The sequence below is a fragment of the Periplaneta americana genome, chromosome 7, assembly GCF_040183065.1.
Source record: "Periplaneta americana isolate PAMFEO1 chromosome 7, P.americana_PAMFEO1_priV1, whole genome shotgun sequence".
Classification (NCBI taxonomy): domain Eukaryota; kingdom Metazoa; phylum Arthropoda; class Insecta; order Blattodea; family Blattidae; genus Periplaneta; species Periplaneta americana.
In genome coordinates, this window is record NC_091123.1 from 53,608,100 (window position 1) to 53,628,635 (window position 20,536).

The 20,536-nt window shown below is 36.1% G+C and overlaps 1 protein-coding gene across 1 annotated transcript in view; it reads left to right on the forward strand.

The window, feature by feature from the left end:
- Window positions 1–20,536, forward strand: part of LOC138703094 (lipase 3-like) — a 132,218-nt gene that overhangs the window by 13,173 nt on the left and 98,509 nt on the right. Inside the window, exon 2 of the mRNA XM_069830678.1 lies at window positions 18,067–18,349. Within this exon, the coding sequence (XP_069686779.1) occupies window positions 18,067–18,349 (283 nt within the window). The remainder of the gene's footprint in view (window positions 1–18,066; window positions 18,350–20,536) is intronic.

The following is a 20,536-nucleotide window of genomic DNA, read 5'->3' on the forward strand; positions in this document are numbered from 1 at the left end:
CCTTTTCTTTGTTTCCCTTCTTTAAAACGTAATAGCTATGTTTACATATGTATAATAATTATTTGAGGATATACTGAGTCCGTAAGGGCTACCCTCAATGGGGGGCAGTTTACTATTATTATTTTTAAAATACAACAAAAGTTTCATCTTGGATCGCGTTTAAACGAGTGCTAAGGTCCCTGAGACAAATAACGCCATGTATATATCTTTAACGCCAGCCTATTAATTCTTGTTAACGCCACCTGATTTCGGTAGTGCACTACTGTAGCCTGCATTCGCTTGCCATGCAGTGATGAAATGAATTACTAGCTGTCCGCTGACATTTACGAATGACATGATATTCCACCATTTTGCCGTTGTGTGTTGATAGTGAAAGGCTGTTCTTATATCAAAATAAAAGACAATATTTTATTTTGTGTGTTGACCAAATAATAACTATACTAAGCTATACAGAGTGTTTAAAAAACTATCAAATATTTTAGGAGTGCTAGTATGCATCAAAACAAGAAAAAATATCTCATAAACATGGGTCCGCAACACATACTTTCTGAGATCTGAACACTTGTTTATAGGAGGTGCTCAATATGACGTCCATTCATGGCAATGCATTCCTCTGCCCTTCGGCGTAAGGAAGCACGCACTCTGAAATTGACCTGGTTGTTCTTGATAACCAAAAGTCTAAGGAATTTAGATTTGAGAACGAGCAGGTCAATGTGTCGGGCCTCCTCAATCCATCCAGCGGTCCTGAAATGTCAGCATCAGGTGTACACGCTCACTGCGGGAAAAATATGCTGGTGTGCCATCATGCATGAACCACATCTGTAGTCATTACTGACCTGGCACATACTCCAGCAAGGTAGGCAATACGTTAATAAGAAAGTCCTGATAACAGCCCCAGTTAATCTCTGGTAGCACGTATGGCCCTTAATCTATCGCCAATAACGCCTGCCCATACGTTGATTGAGAATCGGTGCTGATGCCTTGTTTCTTCAGGTGCCTGGGAATTTTCATCAGCCCATACATGGTGATTACGAAAATTCACAATACCATCTCTGCTGAACCCGCAACCAAACTTTCCTTTTCAGTATTCCTTGCGACGTATCAGTATTCCATGCCAGGGGTGTCAACTACGGTAGTCTGCTGTATTGTAGGGCAGAAAAATGCATTGCCATAAATTGACGTCACATTGAGCACCTCCTATGAACAAGTGTTCAGATCTCAGAAAGTATGTTTTGTAGGACCCATGTTTATTGGACTTTTTTTCTTGTTTTTATGCGTACTATCACCTCCAAAAATATTGGATATTTCTTTTAACACCCTGTATATTTTCGTGATCCTTAAACATTCTTCTATGCAGAGTAAATATTTTCTATCTATAACATTTGAAAATGTTAGAGAAACGAGCATGTAATTTTATCAAGCTACTCAGTAGCGTTTTAACGCCACGTGGCGTTAAAGGTTACAGATAAAATTTTAAGTTATGTTAGTGCGGTACTCATTTGTTTAGCGATAGTCCTCAGTTTTTTAATAGTACTTTCATTGATTTTATATTCATATTGTATTATATATTTACATGATTAGTGTGGAAACATCAGGAAAAACACTAACCTTTCAACTTACAAATGTCCAGAATGTACACAGTGATGATATTAGTTTGTGTTTGTAACTTTCTATTGTCTCTCGTTGTCTCCTTTTTTGAAAGTAAGAAGCTATCGGAAAACATATTTTCCTCACCCATCTGGTGTTTCAGATTCAGATCAAGAATATTTCATTAGTATTAAGTGATTTTTGTACCTTTTATTAACAGAAACTCAAATGTAGTTGCTTAGTTCAATTTGTGTTCTTAGGAAAAATAATTCATTAATAATTATAAGTGAATAGGTTACTAGAAAATAGGTGACTTTTTACGCAACTTATTTCCAGAGCAACAGTGACTTAAGTGTTAAGGTGGCGTTATTTGTTACGTATAATTATTAAATATTATAGATAGATCCAGGTATGCAGTGTACAAGATACTTGAGAAACCATGGCCTATTTAGATACGTAACTATTTATTAATTTTTATTTATGTCCTTGTTTGTCCATGAAAGAGTTAAATACCATAGAGCTTGTCAAAGAGAGAAAGGAAAAACAATAATTAAAATAGATAATATACAATACTTTTCAAATATCTTACAACAACAATAACAAATATAAAGACACTCGGGAGGAAATAATACGCAGAATAAATATGAAAAATGCCTGTTATTATTTGGTTCACAAGCTTTTGTCATCCAATCTGCTGTCAAAAACCTGAACTTAAGGATTTATAAAAAAAGTTATATTACCGGTTGTTCTGTATGTTTGTGAAACTTGGAGAGAGGAACAGAGGTTAAGGGTGTTCGAGGATAAGGTATTTAGGAAAATATCTGGGGGTAAGAGGTATGAAGTTATAGGAGAATGGAGAAAGTTATTTTCATTATTACAACACTCGTCTTAAGGATAATTTTAAGGTGTTTTAAAAGTTACAGCAAAAGAATTTTAACAAACCTCTGTCCCTGCTATTTAGATTAATTTATTGTAATATTTACTGTTTCGATAAAAATGGTTCTTATTAGAATGTATTAATTCCGTAAGTTTAAAAATATATTACTGATAAGTTCTTTCTAAATCTTACATGAAAGAAAGAAAATTTTGTTTTAAGATAACTGGCAAATGTTTTTCTATGTGCTGCTTACTTAAATTTGGCATTTTCAGCAATACTTAGCGACAATTTTTAGAATTAATTTCATTACGTATTCCAACAGCACAAAATGAGGTAAATTAATTAGTACAATATCACTTTAATTGTAATTATATTCATTAAATTCATAATTTACAGATCTGGCTACGTTTAATCAATTTCAGGTTATTTGAATATATATTTCAGAATATATGTTTGCACACGTACCCAAACACTAATGAGATAACGTAATGCGGCTAATTAATTTTAGACAAATTACGTTTTGAAACAAATCAAAGGAATTTAATTGTTACACATTTTTGTCAGTGAAACGGGATATGTAATGAGCTCTATTTTAAATCCAGTTTAAATAATTTTAGTATATAATTGTGAGAACTCAGCAACTAGAAACGACAGTGAAAAGTTGCGCAACCACAAAATATATCGTAACAAATAAAGCAGGATTTTTCATCAATACATCACTGTTGTAAATATTTCACCTTGAAATTGACGTCGCTTACAGCATATTCCGAATCTCACATGACAGGTGGACATCAATGGTGTCATCCTGCAGCGAATACAGCCTGAGTCAGACTTTCTGGCGAGTGGCCTTGAATACAGTGCCCAGTCAGTGAGCATTTGTTGCCAGTGCAACTGAGAATGATATTGCCTAAATACACGTTACGTCAGCATTCTGCCAATCACAGTGACTGCGACAAAGGCAAGATACTCGCACTTTGCATTTCTGAGGTGTGCCCTTAAGTACAGTGCCCTTTTTTACTTCATAAATTATTGTGGTGACGTTAGTGACGAACATGGGGAGCGCTTTCACTAAGAAATTGCTGTTATTTGAAAAAGATGCCAAGGACAATGCACTCCCAGAATGTTAGTAGACTGTTGTATTATAGTTCGCGATGTGTCTGCTGTGAAGTCCAAGAGAAGAGGTAGAAAACCCAAGATTTAATATATTAAACAGCGAGTAATTCTGAGGTAGGAAGTTGGTACCGAAAATGTTAAGTTATGTGAGCTTCGACTTTATATCTACCGAATGAACAGTAGTAACACGACTCTCTACGTCAACAAACCAGCAAAACAAACATGTAGTCTGATAGTAACCAAACTTGTCTTTGTGACAATGATCCATGGCCTTAGAATTATTTTTCTTCCACATCTCGCGGCGTCAGTCATTTCTCTATTTCTGGACTGAAATACTGAGTTTCCTGAAGACAATTGTTTGAAGGAATATTGAAATATACCAACATTATACATAGCTCGAGAAAGAATAAAATTATGTTTACCTGAGACAGCTTTCGTTTTATAGATTATATTTTCAAATTACATAATTTGCACAAAAATGTTTCTCTATTTGTTGATATATGATTACCAACAAGTCTTGAAGTGTTGAATTCAACTTTCTTGGATTACAAGATTTAAATTTGCACATTAAACTGCACAACTCCACTGCAAACATTCGCACGTAATGAAACTGCTTCTTTACTGAGCATATTGCTGTAATGTGGTCACGAAAGTCGTCCATCTACACTTGTGGATATACTGAGAGTTGTTTATGTGAGCTGAGTATAGTATACACAAAAGACAGCTCATGCAATACAGCCGGTGTGATCTATAAGCGTGGCTGCACTCAACCTGAATACTATGTTTCGGTACGAACTTCCTAGTCCTAATTATCACAATATAGCATTTTGTTGTAAACATTGCACAACTATTACTTTTTTTTCCATATTAGTTACCAACGAGATTTTTTTTTCTTATTTCTTCTTGAAGACGAACAAATAAGTTCTTGGAGAAAAGGAGAAGAAGAAGAAAAAGAAGAAAAAGAAGAAGAAGACGGAAAAATGAAACTTGATGTCTAGTGTCATTTTAACTTTTCCGTTTTACCAATGGGACTCATTTTTATTTAATTTTGTCATTAGTTTGGTTCCGCTATTGTCATTCAACACAAATTATTTGAAAGCTACACGGATTACTCAATTCTCAGCTAGTCACCCATTATGCCACGTGGTCTGTATTATTTTTTGCTTGGAATGGAATGGAATTTAACTGAGGGGGACACGGATGGCTCAGCACTGCGACCTATTGAGATCTATTCCGCTAACCCTCGATATAGAATGAGTTGCATGCCACAGAACCCCTAAGCGCACCGCCCTAACCACATGAGTTCCTTAACGACCGGCTCCTACAGCCGACAGAATCCATATACCATTCCTGCTTCGGCAAATTCCCCCAAGGCCCCCCTCTCGGTCCGAGGCGAAACTCCTCCCCCGAGTAGGTCCGCCTCGTAACCATTGCAGAAGCCATCCAACATCGCTGAGCTACAATCCACGGAGGCCAGCAGCTTTGGGAGGCCGCCGATAGAGTGATCTGAAAAACCAGAAATGGGATGATAAGGAAAGGATGATGGGGGAGGAAAGGAAGTGGGGAAGATGAGTGGGGTACCAGTCGCCTGATAAAGTAACCTGATATTCATCCATAGGAGTGAGGGAAACACCCCGAAAAAATCTCACCCAGACAACTCGTCCTAACCGGAAATCGAACACGGGACCGCTGGGTTCGGAGTTAGGCACGCTAACCCCTTAGCCACAACGGTGGACTCATATCTTACTTTCTCTTCATTTTTTCTCAACACGAGGTTTGATTAATATGCTTACGGTGACAAGAACAGGGCACGGTCTCTCGACTCTGGGACTCCAAATCCACCACGTAACATTCTGTAAACCATCATAATCGTGTAATAAAACTATTCCAAGCAAACTTCAACCTCGAGGTTGCAAACGACGTTAATTTCGTTATGTAACGTAAAATACTTTTACACAAAAATTAATTTAACAGCAGATGTTTATACATTCATGACCCGTCATACAAAGTTTCGGAATCCTGCATCGAGTAGCTCTTTGCTGCACCCACCTAAAAACCTCTCAGCTCTGTCACGTTGAAATGGATTTAACGCACGTGACTTTTGTTGTGTGTTTTACGGTCCGATATCTGGATTAACTTTAATAAAATTCATACGTTATACACAAATGCAATATCTGCTACAAAGATACATTAACACATCACGAGAATTCCAACATTATCACATCACGAGAGTTCCAATCTATTATGAGGGAAGATATACTAATATAACAATACTCTTAAGAATTAATTTACAAATAATAATAATAATAATAATAATAATAATAATAATAATAATAATAATAATTACAAATGGCTTTTAAGGAACCCGGAGGTTCATTGCCGCCCTCACATAAGCACACCATCGGTCCCTATCCTGTGCAAAATTAATCTAGTCTCTATCATCATATCCCACCTCCCTCAAATCCATTTTAACATTATCCTCCCTTCCACGTCTCGGCCTCTCCAAAGGTATTTTTCCCTCGGACCTCCCAACTAACACTCTATATGCATTTCTGGATTCGCCCATACGTGGCCATCTCAAACGTCTGGATTTAATATCTCTAATTATGTCAGGCGAAGAATACAATGCGTGCAGTTCTACGTTGTGTAACTTTCTCCATTCTCCTGTAACTTCATCCCTCTTAGCCGTAACCATCCTTGGTTCAGAAACACACCCGCATACGTCTCTACAACACATTGGCACGACCGATGCTCAGCTATGGCAGCGAAGCATGGACACTGAGGAAAGCATATAAAAGCAGAATAACGGCTTGTGAAATGCGATTCATGCGAAGAACAGCGGGCTATACTAAATGGGATCTGAAAAGAAATTGTGAAATTTTAAAGGAACTAAAAACTCAACCAGTTTTAGATTACATTGTTCAATATCAGTCTAATTGGAAACATCATTTGGAAAGAATGAGTAATAGTAGACTCCCAAAGGCAATTTATGATTATGTACCACATGGCCAAAGATCTATGGGTCGTCCTCCTAAGAGATGGCGTGAAAATTTGATGTGTGACCCCAACAGGCTTTGAGGCCTAACACTTGTCAGGCAGAAGAAGAAGAATCTTATTCTGAAATACCCTTAATCTCTGTTCCTCTCTCAAAATTAGAGGCCAAGTTTCACAACCATACACAACAACCGGCCATACGCTGCGAAAACGTACAATGTTAAATGAGAAAGAACATTTTTTTTTTAATTCTTCTAAGTATAACATAATTACTTGATACACATAAATGAAGCAATTAAAATGTGAAGTACGGGTACACAAGGGAACTGAATTACTGGTGAGCAAACCGTTGAAATTTTCTAATACCTTCTTGGTACATAACCTCATTTCCCTCAACCTGAGGCCATTGTGGAATTTCATGTGAATTAGTGGTTCTGGTTAAACGGGGAGCACTGAACAGCATTTAATACGATCAGACTCTCATGAAATGGGATTAAGTAATTCCGAGTAATGATAGTTTGATTACCCTCCTCGAAGGTTGAAGGTTATTAGACAGAACAGTGATTAAACCTTCGCCCACGAATCAATGAGTGCAATAATGCCAGGTAGAACACACTTGGTGAGAAATGCTGAGATGACCAGCAGATGAAAATGTGTACAGTATAGAAACGAATTCAAATGTCTGTGTCTAACTATATGGAGAACATAACGAAAACAAAACTTTCTGAAGTTTGTGAAGAATAACTTAGAATTATCAACAGTGCTTTACTCCCTCAGATGTTTTAGTAATTATATCAGTTTGTATCATAAGGGTTATATTGATCCAAGATTTGAAAGTCCGCCTATTCTGTTGACTCCATAATATCTAATTAGTCCAAACCAAAGACATTTTACGGAGTGTTAAAAAAAAGAGATCCAATATCTTAAGAGGTGGTAGTATGAATCAAAACAAGGCAGTAATGTCTAATAAACCTGGGTCCTACAACACATACTTTCTGACATATGAACACTTGTTCATAGGAGGTGCTCAATGTCACGTCCATTCATGGCAATGCATTCCTCTGTCCTTTGGCGTAAGGAATCACGCACTCTTTGAAATGTTGCTGTTAATAAGAAAGTCCTGGCAACGAGCCCTAGTTAATCTCTGTGGTAGCACGTATGGCCCTTAATCTATCACCAAGAACGCCTGCCCATACGTTGATTGAGAATCGGTGCTGATGCTTTGTTTCTTCAACTGAATAAGGATTTTCATCAGTCCACACATGCTGATTACGAAAATTCACAACATAATCTCTACTGAACCTCGCTCATATCCGCAACCACACTTTTGTTTTCAGTATTACTTGCGACGTACCAGTATTCCATGCCAGGGGTGTCAACTATGGTATGATTATCTGGTAGTCTGCTGTATTGTGGGGCAGAGAAAAGCATTGCCATAAATGGACGTCACATTGAGCACCTCCTATGAACAAGTGTTTAGACCTCAGAAAGTATGTGTCATAGGAACCATGTTTATTAGACGTAATTTTCTTGTTTTGATGCATACTACCACCTAAAATATTGGATTCTTTTTTAACACCCTGCATAGCATTGTTTCAAACAATTACACACGGGATCATCGAGCAGCGTTTATATTATATTATATCGGATGATTCAAAAGACTGTGCACAAACTGAAGGAGTTTATGGAGGATTCAAATAATACTTTTTTTTCAAATGGGAATCTGTGGTCGCCAAAGTAATTAATTCTCAGTCAGTATAAGCCCGTAATGACAGGACCTACATTAAGGATGTAATCATACTTTGCACCATACCTTCAGTAACCAGGTTTGAGTTTGGAAACTTACAACAATCTTTTGAACAAGTTGTTCAACAGCTGTTAGAAATCGTGCCATTTATCGTGCGTCAGGAAGGAGCACCAGCAAATTTTATTCTTGATATAGGTCATTGTCTAAGTTGGCAGCAATAGAAATGATCATAAATGGAAAATTATAAATTCCCCAGAGTACTTCAAACACTTGAGTTTAAGTGAACTGTATAATAAGGAAAATTATATTACAATTTCAGTCAACAGCTTCCGAGATTGGTACAGAAACAAGTTTTGTTGGTTGTATCCACGAATATTTTTGATTTTCAAAGAAATCATCATGAGGTGGAAAAGTAATAAATTAGAGAAATTGAACACAAGTGAAATATAAAATGGATACATAAAGAATAAACAGTGTAGGAACATTATCATACATCAAATTATTAAAAAGAACTTATAAAATGATAACATGCATTCAAGAAGTGATGCATATGTATATATATTTTGGATTGTTAATGATTACAAGAATATAAATATAAGATATGTGTATGTTAAACGTTAAAGTTCAATGATGCCATTCTTGTAATCATTAACAATCCAAAAGATACATACATATGCATCACCTCTTGAATGCATGTTATCATTTCATAAGTTGGTTTTAATAATGACATATGATAATGTTTCTACATACTCTTTTATTGAGACAATTTACTGTAGAGGAAAAAATTTGGATCTCTCTGATCAAATTGTTGCTTATTTGTTCTCTTCATTACATCATTGAGAGCTGCATATGTATTGCTTAATCATTAGCCACCAGTTTATCGAACCTAAATCATAAGTCGTCTAACTTTTGATGGTTATTGTCAATACCAACTCCAAAATAAGCGCCACTGTCGTGTTTTCTTTACCATAACATTTATAATGATTAAGAAACGAGCACTGACGAATACCAACTTATGAGAATTTCATTATCTAGTATAAATTATTATAACCATATTTGCTTCATTTGGAAATGATGTATGCTAACATTTCAAAATAAGTTATTATTGGTTCAGGGAATACTAAAAATAGTGTGGTTTGTGATTCCCCGGTTTCTACATCTCTATAGTGCAGCACCTATTTGAGTAGCATACATAGCCTTTATGCACTGAATATAGGGAAAATTTAGCTTCACTTTTCTATGTTTAACTCAAATATAAAAAAAATGCATTTATACTCCTTGTGCTTTAGACCCCTCACTTATAAAACCTAGCAAATTCGAAGGATAACTGGGATTTCCCGGTGTCTGATCGGGCCAAAAACCCAGATATAACTGATATCTAACACTTGAGGTGAATTTCGGTGAAGTCCGGAGGGCCTAATTAGTCAAATCTACTCTCCTCACCTCCACGCTAGGGGCCCCTGGGGTCTTCTTAAGATGCGAAAGAGAGAGTGGTGTGCGGAAAGCAACGGGAAGCTATCTTTCCCAAGAAAAACTGCAAACACGGCATGATGAGTTTTCCCACGGTAAAAGATTCCGGACGTATAAGTTACGTAGGGGATCATGTGAGGAAACAAAGAGGAAGGCAGAAAATAGGAAAGACTGGAGAAAGCTGGGTTTGCAGTGAAAGACTTGCCCTTGGGCAGAACACTAAATGAATGAAGGGTAAAATTTCCATCACTACCTGTACCTATGATAGCTCTTTCTTTATCGCCGTGTAGAATCGATTGAGCCACATGATACACAAGATTATGCAGATAAGAGCGGGAAGACGGGATAGAAGATTTATACCATGAAACACGACACTTCAGTAAGTGTTTGACCTGCTAAGCCGAAATGTACAAGTGAGTTTATGTGTGTGTGTCACCGAATGGCTGCAGTAAGTGGGAGTTGTAACCATAAGTTCTCAAAAACGTGCGTGCGTCCATGGAATAACATGCAATAACAGAATAAAAAAGGAATACATCATGTAAACTTGTATAAACTCTTTCTCGACCGATGACCCCGATTTATACTTCACTTTCGATCACGAAATGTTTATACAAGTATATCTCAGTATATACGACATAAATTTCTGACAAAGAACTGCTAATGAACTCATATTGAAACCTCCGCTCAAATCACAGCTAATACAAAAAAAAAATCCCATTCTAACTGTGAGGTTTTGAATTTATAGTTCGAATAATAAGAATTTACGCTGACAACTGTATAAAAGCTAGTATACAGGGTGAACCGTAAGTAAAGTCATTAATTTCAAGGGGTTATTCTTTGTGACATTTCCAAAAAAAAAAAAAAGTTTCATACAGCTCTGCTCGTTTTTGCATTCTTTTCGAGGAAAAAAAAAATATTCTTTTCGAGGAAAAAAAAAATTATTTGATACGAAATATTTCATAGTGTATTTTGGGAGAGCTACTGAATTAATTCCCAATATGCTCAGTTAATTTATGAGACACTTTTCCTTTTGAAAAGGAATTTTAAAATGTTACATTCGTTCAGATCAAATTTCTGCACAGTTAAAGCACAAAACTAAAATTCTTTCAATCATTTATTATCCATCGTGATTACACAACTTTTAACACTATATCACTTCGGAATATGTATTATATGTCTTTCTCGTGTTAAATTCTACCGTACCTGGTTAATATGTTTCGGTCTGTTATCGACCTTCTTCAGAACTGACTGTTGCTGGTCTTGGCGCCTTTTTTTTTGTTTCTTGTGAAGGTGTGTTTGTGTAGTGTAATGTGGAGTCAAAGAGTGTGTGTGTTCTGAAATGGAGTTGTGTGTTGAGAATTTCACTTGGGTGTGTTTTTGTGTGTCTGTATGTTTCGTATTATTTTAGTGTGTATAGTTTCTGGCTTTTTGGTTGGATGTGTAGAACTTCCATGTCTGTGTTGATGTCTCTGTAGGTGTGGTTAGCATTTGTGATGTGTTCTGCATATGTGGAAGTATTTTGTATACGTGTACATGTTACAAAGATCACATCACAGCCATAACAAAATTACAAAACACTTCCACATATGCAGAACACATCACAAATGCTAACCACACCTACAGAGACATTAACACAAACATGGAAATTGTACACATCCAACCAAAAGGCCAGAAACTAAACACACTAGAACAATAAGAAATATACAGACACACAAAAACACATCCAAATGAAATTCTCAACACACAACTCAATTTCAAAACACACACACTCTTTGACTCCACATTACATTACACAAACACACCTCCACAGGAAACAAAACAAAAGGCGCCAAGACCAGCAACAGCCAGTTCTGAAGAAGGTCGATAACAGACCGAAACATGTTAACCAGATACGATATAATTTAACACGAGAAAGACATATAATACATATTCCGCATTTATTATCATAATACCCTGCTCTCTTAAACTAACTGAGATTATTGGGAATTAAACCGATTGCTTTCCCAAAATACGCTATGAAATATTTCGTATCAATTATTTTTTTTCTTTAAAACATCAAATATATCTTTTTTATCGTCACAATATCATAATACGTAGAGTGAAAACATAAAATTCGAATTCTTTATCGAGAAATTTCTCATACCAGAATTTTTCCCCGAATACTTTAATTGCATACGTAAATTTCTATAGGAGTTAGTTTCTTTACTCTGTTAAGAGGAATGAAAACGTAACTGTTTTGCATCAAGACCCTCAGAATGTATACTATATCGATACGAATCGAAGATTTATTTATAAATACCTACGCCGTTCTAAATAGCAACAAACACAACGAAACGATTTCCTTCATGTTTTATTACTATTTTGAAATGAATAAAGTCTGATAAACTGCCTTCAACAAACAGAAACAACAGAAGCCAGAATTACTAATACTTCCAAGCAGAGGATGAAAATGTTGAAAACAATAGCAGTTACCGCTTCGATCCATCATTTTGCAGAGCACTTCTTGACAGCTTGCCGCTGTAGGTGTACCTGTGCCGATATATATGTACTGTATATCTATATGAAGCCATACATTTCGAGGGAGTAAACAGAATATAGCGCTGTGATGCGAGAAGTATAAGTTGCACGTTTGAAAATGGGGCAAGGTTGTTTGCTACAGGCACGTTCAAGTGCTTCAAGAGCTTGCTACAAAGAAACTTGATGTATAATGAGGCAACTGATAGCAGTGAAGAACTCCCTATTGTATGGCACAGGTACATCAAATTAGTATGATTAAATAACCATTAAACTTAATTAAACGTACTATATAATGGAAAATATAAACGCATGATTTAGGGCAGCGTTTCTCAAACTATGGTCCTTGAGGTCTTCCCTAGTGATCCTTCAAAAAAGACAGAAGAAAAAGATACAATTCAAACGAATTGCTTATTATTAGACTTCGTGGAATTGCCACGAGAATCGTAAGGTTTACTGCGCACACGGTATAGACTGTATGAGAAGGGGGCGTGCAAAGGATGGAGTATGCCTCTGATGTAAACACTGAGCAGTATACTGCGGTTAAAATAAAACCTGTATCCTGCATTCAAGAAATATAATGAATGATCATTGAAGTAGGAAATGTCTAAACATGTAAATACACAATTATTTATAGAGAGATTTATTAACTCTTAAATGTAAGATACTCACATCATCCTTGAATATGTGCATTGCAGTGAAGAGTTACGTACATTTTTAGCTACTGCAAAGTGAACCTCCTCCGATGGTCACTTACACAGTTTTATATTGGGAAAATGGACGTTCAACATCACACGTTGTAATAGGTGCATATTTGAAGAACGGGAAGTCACTACTTTTTAGTACACCAACTTCAGACTTCTTCTCGTGACTAATAGTACATCATTTATAATACGAAGTTGTGAATAGGCAGCATTTTAGCAATAACGTTTCTCAACTTACATTTCACTTTTTCTGAAATTAGTGAAATGTTATTTTGGATAACGGTTTGTGATACTTTATCCACTATATTAAGGGCTTTTGAGAGTTGTAGTTTAGATGATTCTAACAGGATGATGCTTTTGGCCACTTTTTTAAAATCATTAGAATCGATGTACAGAATAGTATCTTCGAAAAAAAAAAGTTATGTTTTATTTAACGACGCTCGGAACTGCAGGGGTTATATCAGCGTCGCCGGATGTGCCGGAATTTTATCCCGCAGGAGTTCTTTTACATGCCAGTAAATCTACTGACATGAGCCGATTCTGAAATATTATATTACGGCATGTTTGATTGAATTCTTGTCTGCACTGAACAAATGTTAACCTTTGACTATTCCAACCACAGTAATGCAAAAACAAGTGGTTACATAGGTATACATTAGCTGTAGCTGCTGTACCTATTTGGACCGGTCACAACTCTTAACATGAACTGCTTATACTACGAGACCGGGCGGTCGCTCACCTCCTCTATACTACCGTACATCGACAACTTGATAGCATGCTGCGTGTGGCAATTCAACGAAGTCTACTTATTATATTATAGCTGAACATCTCAGAGATTAGAAATTACACATGGCAATCGCTTTCACTTTTTCTCCCAGTACTGACATTTTATGAAATTTATTACCCTACCCGTCTATGAACTTCCCACTCTACTCTAGGCAACAAAAGAGGGATTTAAAGCACTATGAACGAGGTGTTTCTCGCCATCTTTTCCCTACACTTCTGGTACTGCACCTGTAACCCAGCCAGGAACCACCCGAATTCATTGTAGAGAACCAAAATACCGAAACGTTTCATGTATTTATGACTTTAAATCTTTCTAATGTGGTACACGCTAGTAGTTGCCTATATCTCTGTTAAATAGTGCCCATTATACATAATGAAAAACTGGCTTCGATCCGGGTCTTTGAAAAGAAAGGAACGTGATGATACGCTTCATTTAGGCGTTGCTAATAATTCAGAAGCTGTTTGTGACGATATTAATATCAGTGATTCTAGTGACATTAAAGAAATATCTAGTCATTCAAATATAGGCCTAGAACTGTGTAAGAATCGACAGGCTCATTCATCTCATTAATGTAAGTACCAACATTTATTTTTTTTTAGTTAACAAGTTAAAGATTATCCAAACTCTAATAGCCTTGAATTATTAAAAAAACGAAAATGAATTTTCTTCTATTAACATTAACTTAATTATCTAATACCAATATAAAATTAATTGAATTAAATTAATTTTAATGAATTAATTCTAATTTAAGGGGAGAGGATGGCATTTTTTTTAAATTTGTTTCCTATTTGGTGTAAAATATTAATTTTTTGTATGTTGAGACCTCATAGCTGTAGCAACTCCACCAAATAGAAATATTTAGAAAAAAAAATTATTTGGGGGCCCAAATTTGAAAAAAATATACCCAATGCAGAATAGTACTAAAACCGATATAATCTAAACCGTCTTTAAAGTTAGATTCAAACAGTTTTTTGCAATGTATTTGTAAAAGCATGTTCTACAAACTGTCTGTAACAGAATTTTGATATTAGTCCCTACGTTTATGAAATAAACAATTAAAATTTAATAACAATTTTCTGATTTCCTTTCTTGCAAACAAACGGACGTATTTTTTAAAATGAAATCAATTAACAAAATTCCGTTACAGAGAAAAGTTTCCTAATAGTCTAAAGAATGTCTGTTCTAAATTTCATGCATGTATCTTTAATAGTTCAGAAATTATATCCATTTTTGTCTGGAAATGTAGCAAAAAAATGAAGTTACTGGAAACCGATAAAAGGGGGCGTGTGATTTAAAAATCCATAGCGCAGGAAGTTTAAAAATGACTTCTCAACATCCGATAAGGAAACAAATACCCACAAAATGTTATGCAATGTATTTCACACATATCAAAGAGTATTTTAAAGAAAAAAATTTTTTCTTGAAAATTAAATTTACCAGAAGCAACCATAAAAGTGGGCGAGTGATTTAAAATCCATAACGCAGGAAGTTTAAAATTGGCGACTCAACATCCGATAAGGGGACAAATACCCACAAGATGTTATGCTATGCATTCCATACATATCACAGAGTATTTTAAAGATTTTTTTTTTAATTTACTCATTTTTTCACCAAAAAAAAAACCATCCTTTCCCCTTAAAATATAAGTATACTGGTATTAAAATATGTTACAAAAATTATAAATTATTTTCGAAGGGAATAAGAGTAAGGTGGTCCGCGGCACTATTCTGACTTAAAAAAGTGGCCCCACTTCAAAAACGTTTGAGAAACTCTGATTTAGGGCAAGCACAAACAATATTGTCTATTTCGGCATAAAGAATGACAATAAGAATTATTTCCGTGTTACTTCGTGTCAAACAAATATATTTTTATTATCATCAAGTGATTTGAGAATGAAATGGACTATTTTCCGGATAATTTTCGTCTTTTTTTTTTCCGAAAAATTTCCGACTGACCAAATTGTTGCAGTTTCTTCGTGAACGATAAATTAATTTTGGCAAGGTCCTACTTTCATTAGTCCACGTGCATGAGACTTGTATTTTGTTCAATAATTTTAATTATTTTCTAGAATTGAAGCGATTTTTATTTATTCTCAATGAATGATGAGTGTAGCCTGCAGTTCTTAAAACTTCAAGCACTTCATTTCATTAGCACTGATTCGGTATTCATCACTAGGGATGGAAGTTCGGACACCGAACCTTTGAAGTTAACTACATCGCGTGTTAGACAAGTCACGTTGTTTACATCAATTGAGGATGATACAGAAACTTGTGCAGAGTACTGATATGCTTGAATAAAAAATTGCTGGTTATAGACAGGTGACCAAAACAAATACAGTACAACAAATATGTACCTCATTCTCTTCTTTGTAGATAATGGTGATAGGTTTTAAAAAGAAAAATGAATATTGTACTTTAAGTTTCACTAATTTGTTGTAATGTAGGCCTACAATTGTGTACATTAGTAAATTGTCAAATATAAGAAGTGGAGTTCTTTTTATGTTCTACCTTAAATGAATTACTTTTCGCATTAACATATTTTGAAACTCCACAAGAGACGTGGCATGTTATTTTATTACAATGCATTCTAAGGCATTCTAATTTATATTTCAATTTTAATAGATATCGGTGCAGCCATTATCGCGTGAAAAGGTAACATACATACATACATACATACATACATACATACATACATACAACAAAAATTACAAAAATGTGATTTTTGGTCTCAGGATGGTTAATTATGTTAACACCAATTATTTCTGGAAAAATGAAAATTACCAGAATACTGTTGGTTACAGATTTATTACTGTATTAGTATAGATTATTATAATTATAATGCTCAAATATCTAATGAATTAATTAAAATGTGTCTCAGTGAAACTTATAGGAGAGTCCGTAGCCTATAGGCCAGTTTCTATCTGATGCTTTTCCAATTCACTGCGGGCTAAAGCATGGAGATGCACTATCACCTTTACTTTTTAACTTCGCTCTAGAGTATGCTATTAGGAAAGTCCAGGATAACAGAGAAAGTTTGGAATAGAACGGGTTACATCAGCTTCTTGTCTATGCGGATGACGTGAATAGGTTAGGAGAAAATCCACAAACAATTAGGGAAAACACGGAAATTTTACTTGAAGCAAGTAAAGCGATGGGTTTGGAAGTAAATCCCGAAAAGACAAAGTATATGATTATGTCTCATGACATGAATATTGTACGAAATCGAAATAGGTGGAAAAATTCTAATACTTGGGAGCAACGGTAATAAATATAAATGACACTCGGGAGAAAATTAAACACAGAATAAATAAGGGAAATGCCTGTTATTATTCGGTTGAGAAGCTTTTATCATCCAGTCTGCTGTCAAAAAATCTGAAAATTAGAATTTATAAAACAGTTATATTACCGGTTGTTCTTTATGATTGTGAAACTTGGACTCTCACTTTGAGAGAGGAACAGAGGTTAAAGGTGTTTGAGAATAAGGTGCTTAGGAAAATATTTGGGGCTAAGAGGGATGAAGTTACAGGAGAATGGAGAACACAACACAGAACGGCACGCATTGTATTCTTCACCTGACATAATTAGGAACGTTAAATCTAGACGTTTGAGATGGGCAGGGCATGTAGCACGTATGGGCGAATCCATAAATGCATATAGAGTGTTAGTTGGGAGGCCGGAGGGAAAGAGACCTTTGGGGAGGCCGAGACGTAGATGGGAAAATAATATTAAAATGGATCTGAGAGAGGTGGGATATCATGGTAGAGACTGGATTAATCTTGCTCAGGATAGGGACGAATGGCGGGCTTATGTGAGGGCGGCAATGAACCTGGGTTCCTTAAAAGCCATAAGTAAGTAGGTATATTTTATTATTATTATTATTATTATTATTATTATTATTATTATTATTATTATTATTATTACAATGTTCAAATATCCAATTCATGCCTTATAAAGACCTTCTTCCCTAATTCAAAACTATATTTGATAGTAGGATTTAACAAAGATAATAAGAGATCCCATTTAATTTCATTACAACAAGGGAGTGGTTTACTTATGTGAAGAAGAGATAAAAAGTTCATTCTCTAATCTGCTAACGCATTTAGTCGTTCAACAGTTGAAACTCAGCTAATGCGACCTGCACAAGTAGAGAGGGAGGAGGTCGACACATGGACACTATCAATAAAAACATCCCTAATCCCAGTTTAGTAGTTACCCTACATTATAATAATGAAATTTCTTGCTCACGATGGTATGGGGTGGTTTTCATATTGCAGCCCGAGCTGATTACCCGGCACGGGTACCCGGTGGAGAGCCACACGCTGGTCACAGAGGACGGGTACCATCTCACCCTCCACCGCATCCCCTACAGCGCCAGGTTCCAGCACTCCTCTTTCAGCTCTAATGAAGTTGGAATGGAAGCCAAGTCGCCGGAGGCAGTGGGATCCGAGCCTAGGGGCTACAGATTTGTAACGAGTGGGAAGCCGGCTGTATTCCTACAGCATGGGGTGCTGGCAAGCTCTCTCGACTGGGTGCTAACGGGACCTCACAAAGCGTTAGGTGAGTTGCTCTTAAGGGGAACGGCCAGTACTATTACACCGTTTTTGGCGTGTGAAAAAGTAATGGAAACGTTAAGTTCCAGTGTTTTACATTTTCCGCAGTCAGTCTGACAACTGTATTTTATAAATGGCTGATGTGACGTGTATAGGAAGTGGTAGCATACTCAGCTGCACTAGCAACATGCTCAAAAACTGGGCACTATATATCTAGGACATACGCCAAAAACGCTGGCGCCAGCTGTAATTGCACACAGTTCAGTATAATAATAATAATAATAATAATAATAATAATAATACGCTAGCTAATGTCGATTATCTTCGAAGGCACGACATGTAGCCAAAATCATCCACAAAGACAGAGCAAGGAAAACTAACTACTTTTCAGGATTGCGTTCGTCAGCTATGGAGCAATATCAGCCATGGACAAGCGAATGTATAGGCTATCCCCTCACAAAACAAATTATGTCCTCATCAATTCCTGTAACTAAACACTAATACCAGTGGTAGACTACAGTCTCTACGCGAGATTATCGACCTGATCACGATTACGGTTGGCATGTGTACACATCCGTAAACTCTTTCCTCTATGGCAGTCTTTCTCTAACTTTTTCCACCGCGAAACCCCTTTTAATCTAAAGTGTAACTGCGCAATCCTTGTAATATTTTATTAGCATATTTTAATAATTAACAGACAAGTGAAAGCTAATATCTCAATAATGTATTTGCTTTTTAACCCAGCAATCTGGTTTTATGGCGTAAAGTTGTAGCCTCATTTCTACTGTACTTCTGCATTCTGTCTTTTCGGTTATTTTGTTTTAGTGAACACATACGCAGAGAATCGAGTGATGAAAGTGATAAGTATTTTCCGTTTTAAATGTTTATTAAACATATTATTATTACGCATAATATTGCAATATTATTATTATTATTATTATTATTATTATTATTATTATTATTATTATTATTATTATTATTATTATCGGTGGTTTCATGTTACTATTGATTCATATTTCCGGAACATTTATATATTTTTATAGTATCCACTAAGTAAAAATAGCCACTGGAGCAGCCCAATCGGGTAAGGCGCTTGCCTATCGACCCAGACTTGCGATCGGGCGCGGGTTCGATTCCCGCTTGGGCTGATTACCTGGTTGGATTTTTTCCGAGATTTTCCCCAACTGTAAGTCGAATGTCAGGTAATCTTTGACGGATCCCCGGCCTCTTATTGCCAAATACCATTTCGCTATCATCAATCCCATCGATGCAAAATAACCTAGTAGTCGATACAATGTCGTTAAATAATCAAATAAAAAAGTATAAAATAAAATTTAAAACCATATAGGGCTCACGGAACACCGGAACATACTTCGAGAAATGCTGCTCTATGGTAATTCAGCAGTTGTCCAGACTGAACGAAGAGTGGTCTAGTGTGTACATACATTTTAGGAAATCGCCATCAGAGATAATAGCGATAGTGGTAACCACGATTTTAGAGTATGCAGTATTATAAATAGTAAAGATCCCTGCAATGGCATAGGATAATGTTTTCAGAACATGTAATATGCTACCTTGCCGCACGCTGCAGCTGCCGTGACGGTCCGAGCAGACCTAAGAGGCGTCGTTATAGCACTAGGGAACTCTCGACTCAGGACGTGAGACACGGGCAGTAGGAAGGATTCCAAAGTCATAATTAAGGCAGTGACATCGGTTTATTTGTATTAGTTTGAGGTCGATTGAAGGTGAACACAGACCCCGGACGTGTTTCAAGTACAGGCGGCGGAAGCGAATTTGACACACGCCTAAGCAAGCACTTTCCGTGTTTTGTATACGATTATTGCGTATTATGAAATCAAGACTATACAATCATTGTATATAAGGATAGAAGGAGTCATACAGAGATTTTGACGGAAACGATGCAGCTTCCGTAAGTAATGCCCAAACTCTTCTTGGTGACGCAAATATTAAAATACAGCGTGAATCTTCTAATTTCGGATTTATCCCCTCTACAATCGAATGTCTCGAAAAGACTGGTGTGAAATTGGGGGAGCAAATTTCGATAGTAAATAATCTCATCTCAAAAGTGAATGGGCTGCAAGATGATAAAATATAAGCAAAAAGGTGTGTGCGAAAATTAACAGAGTAATACAAAAAAAACGGTGGTTTCAATTCATTATGCAAAATTGCAAGA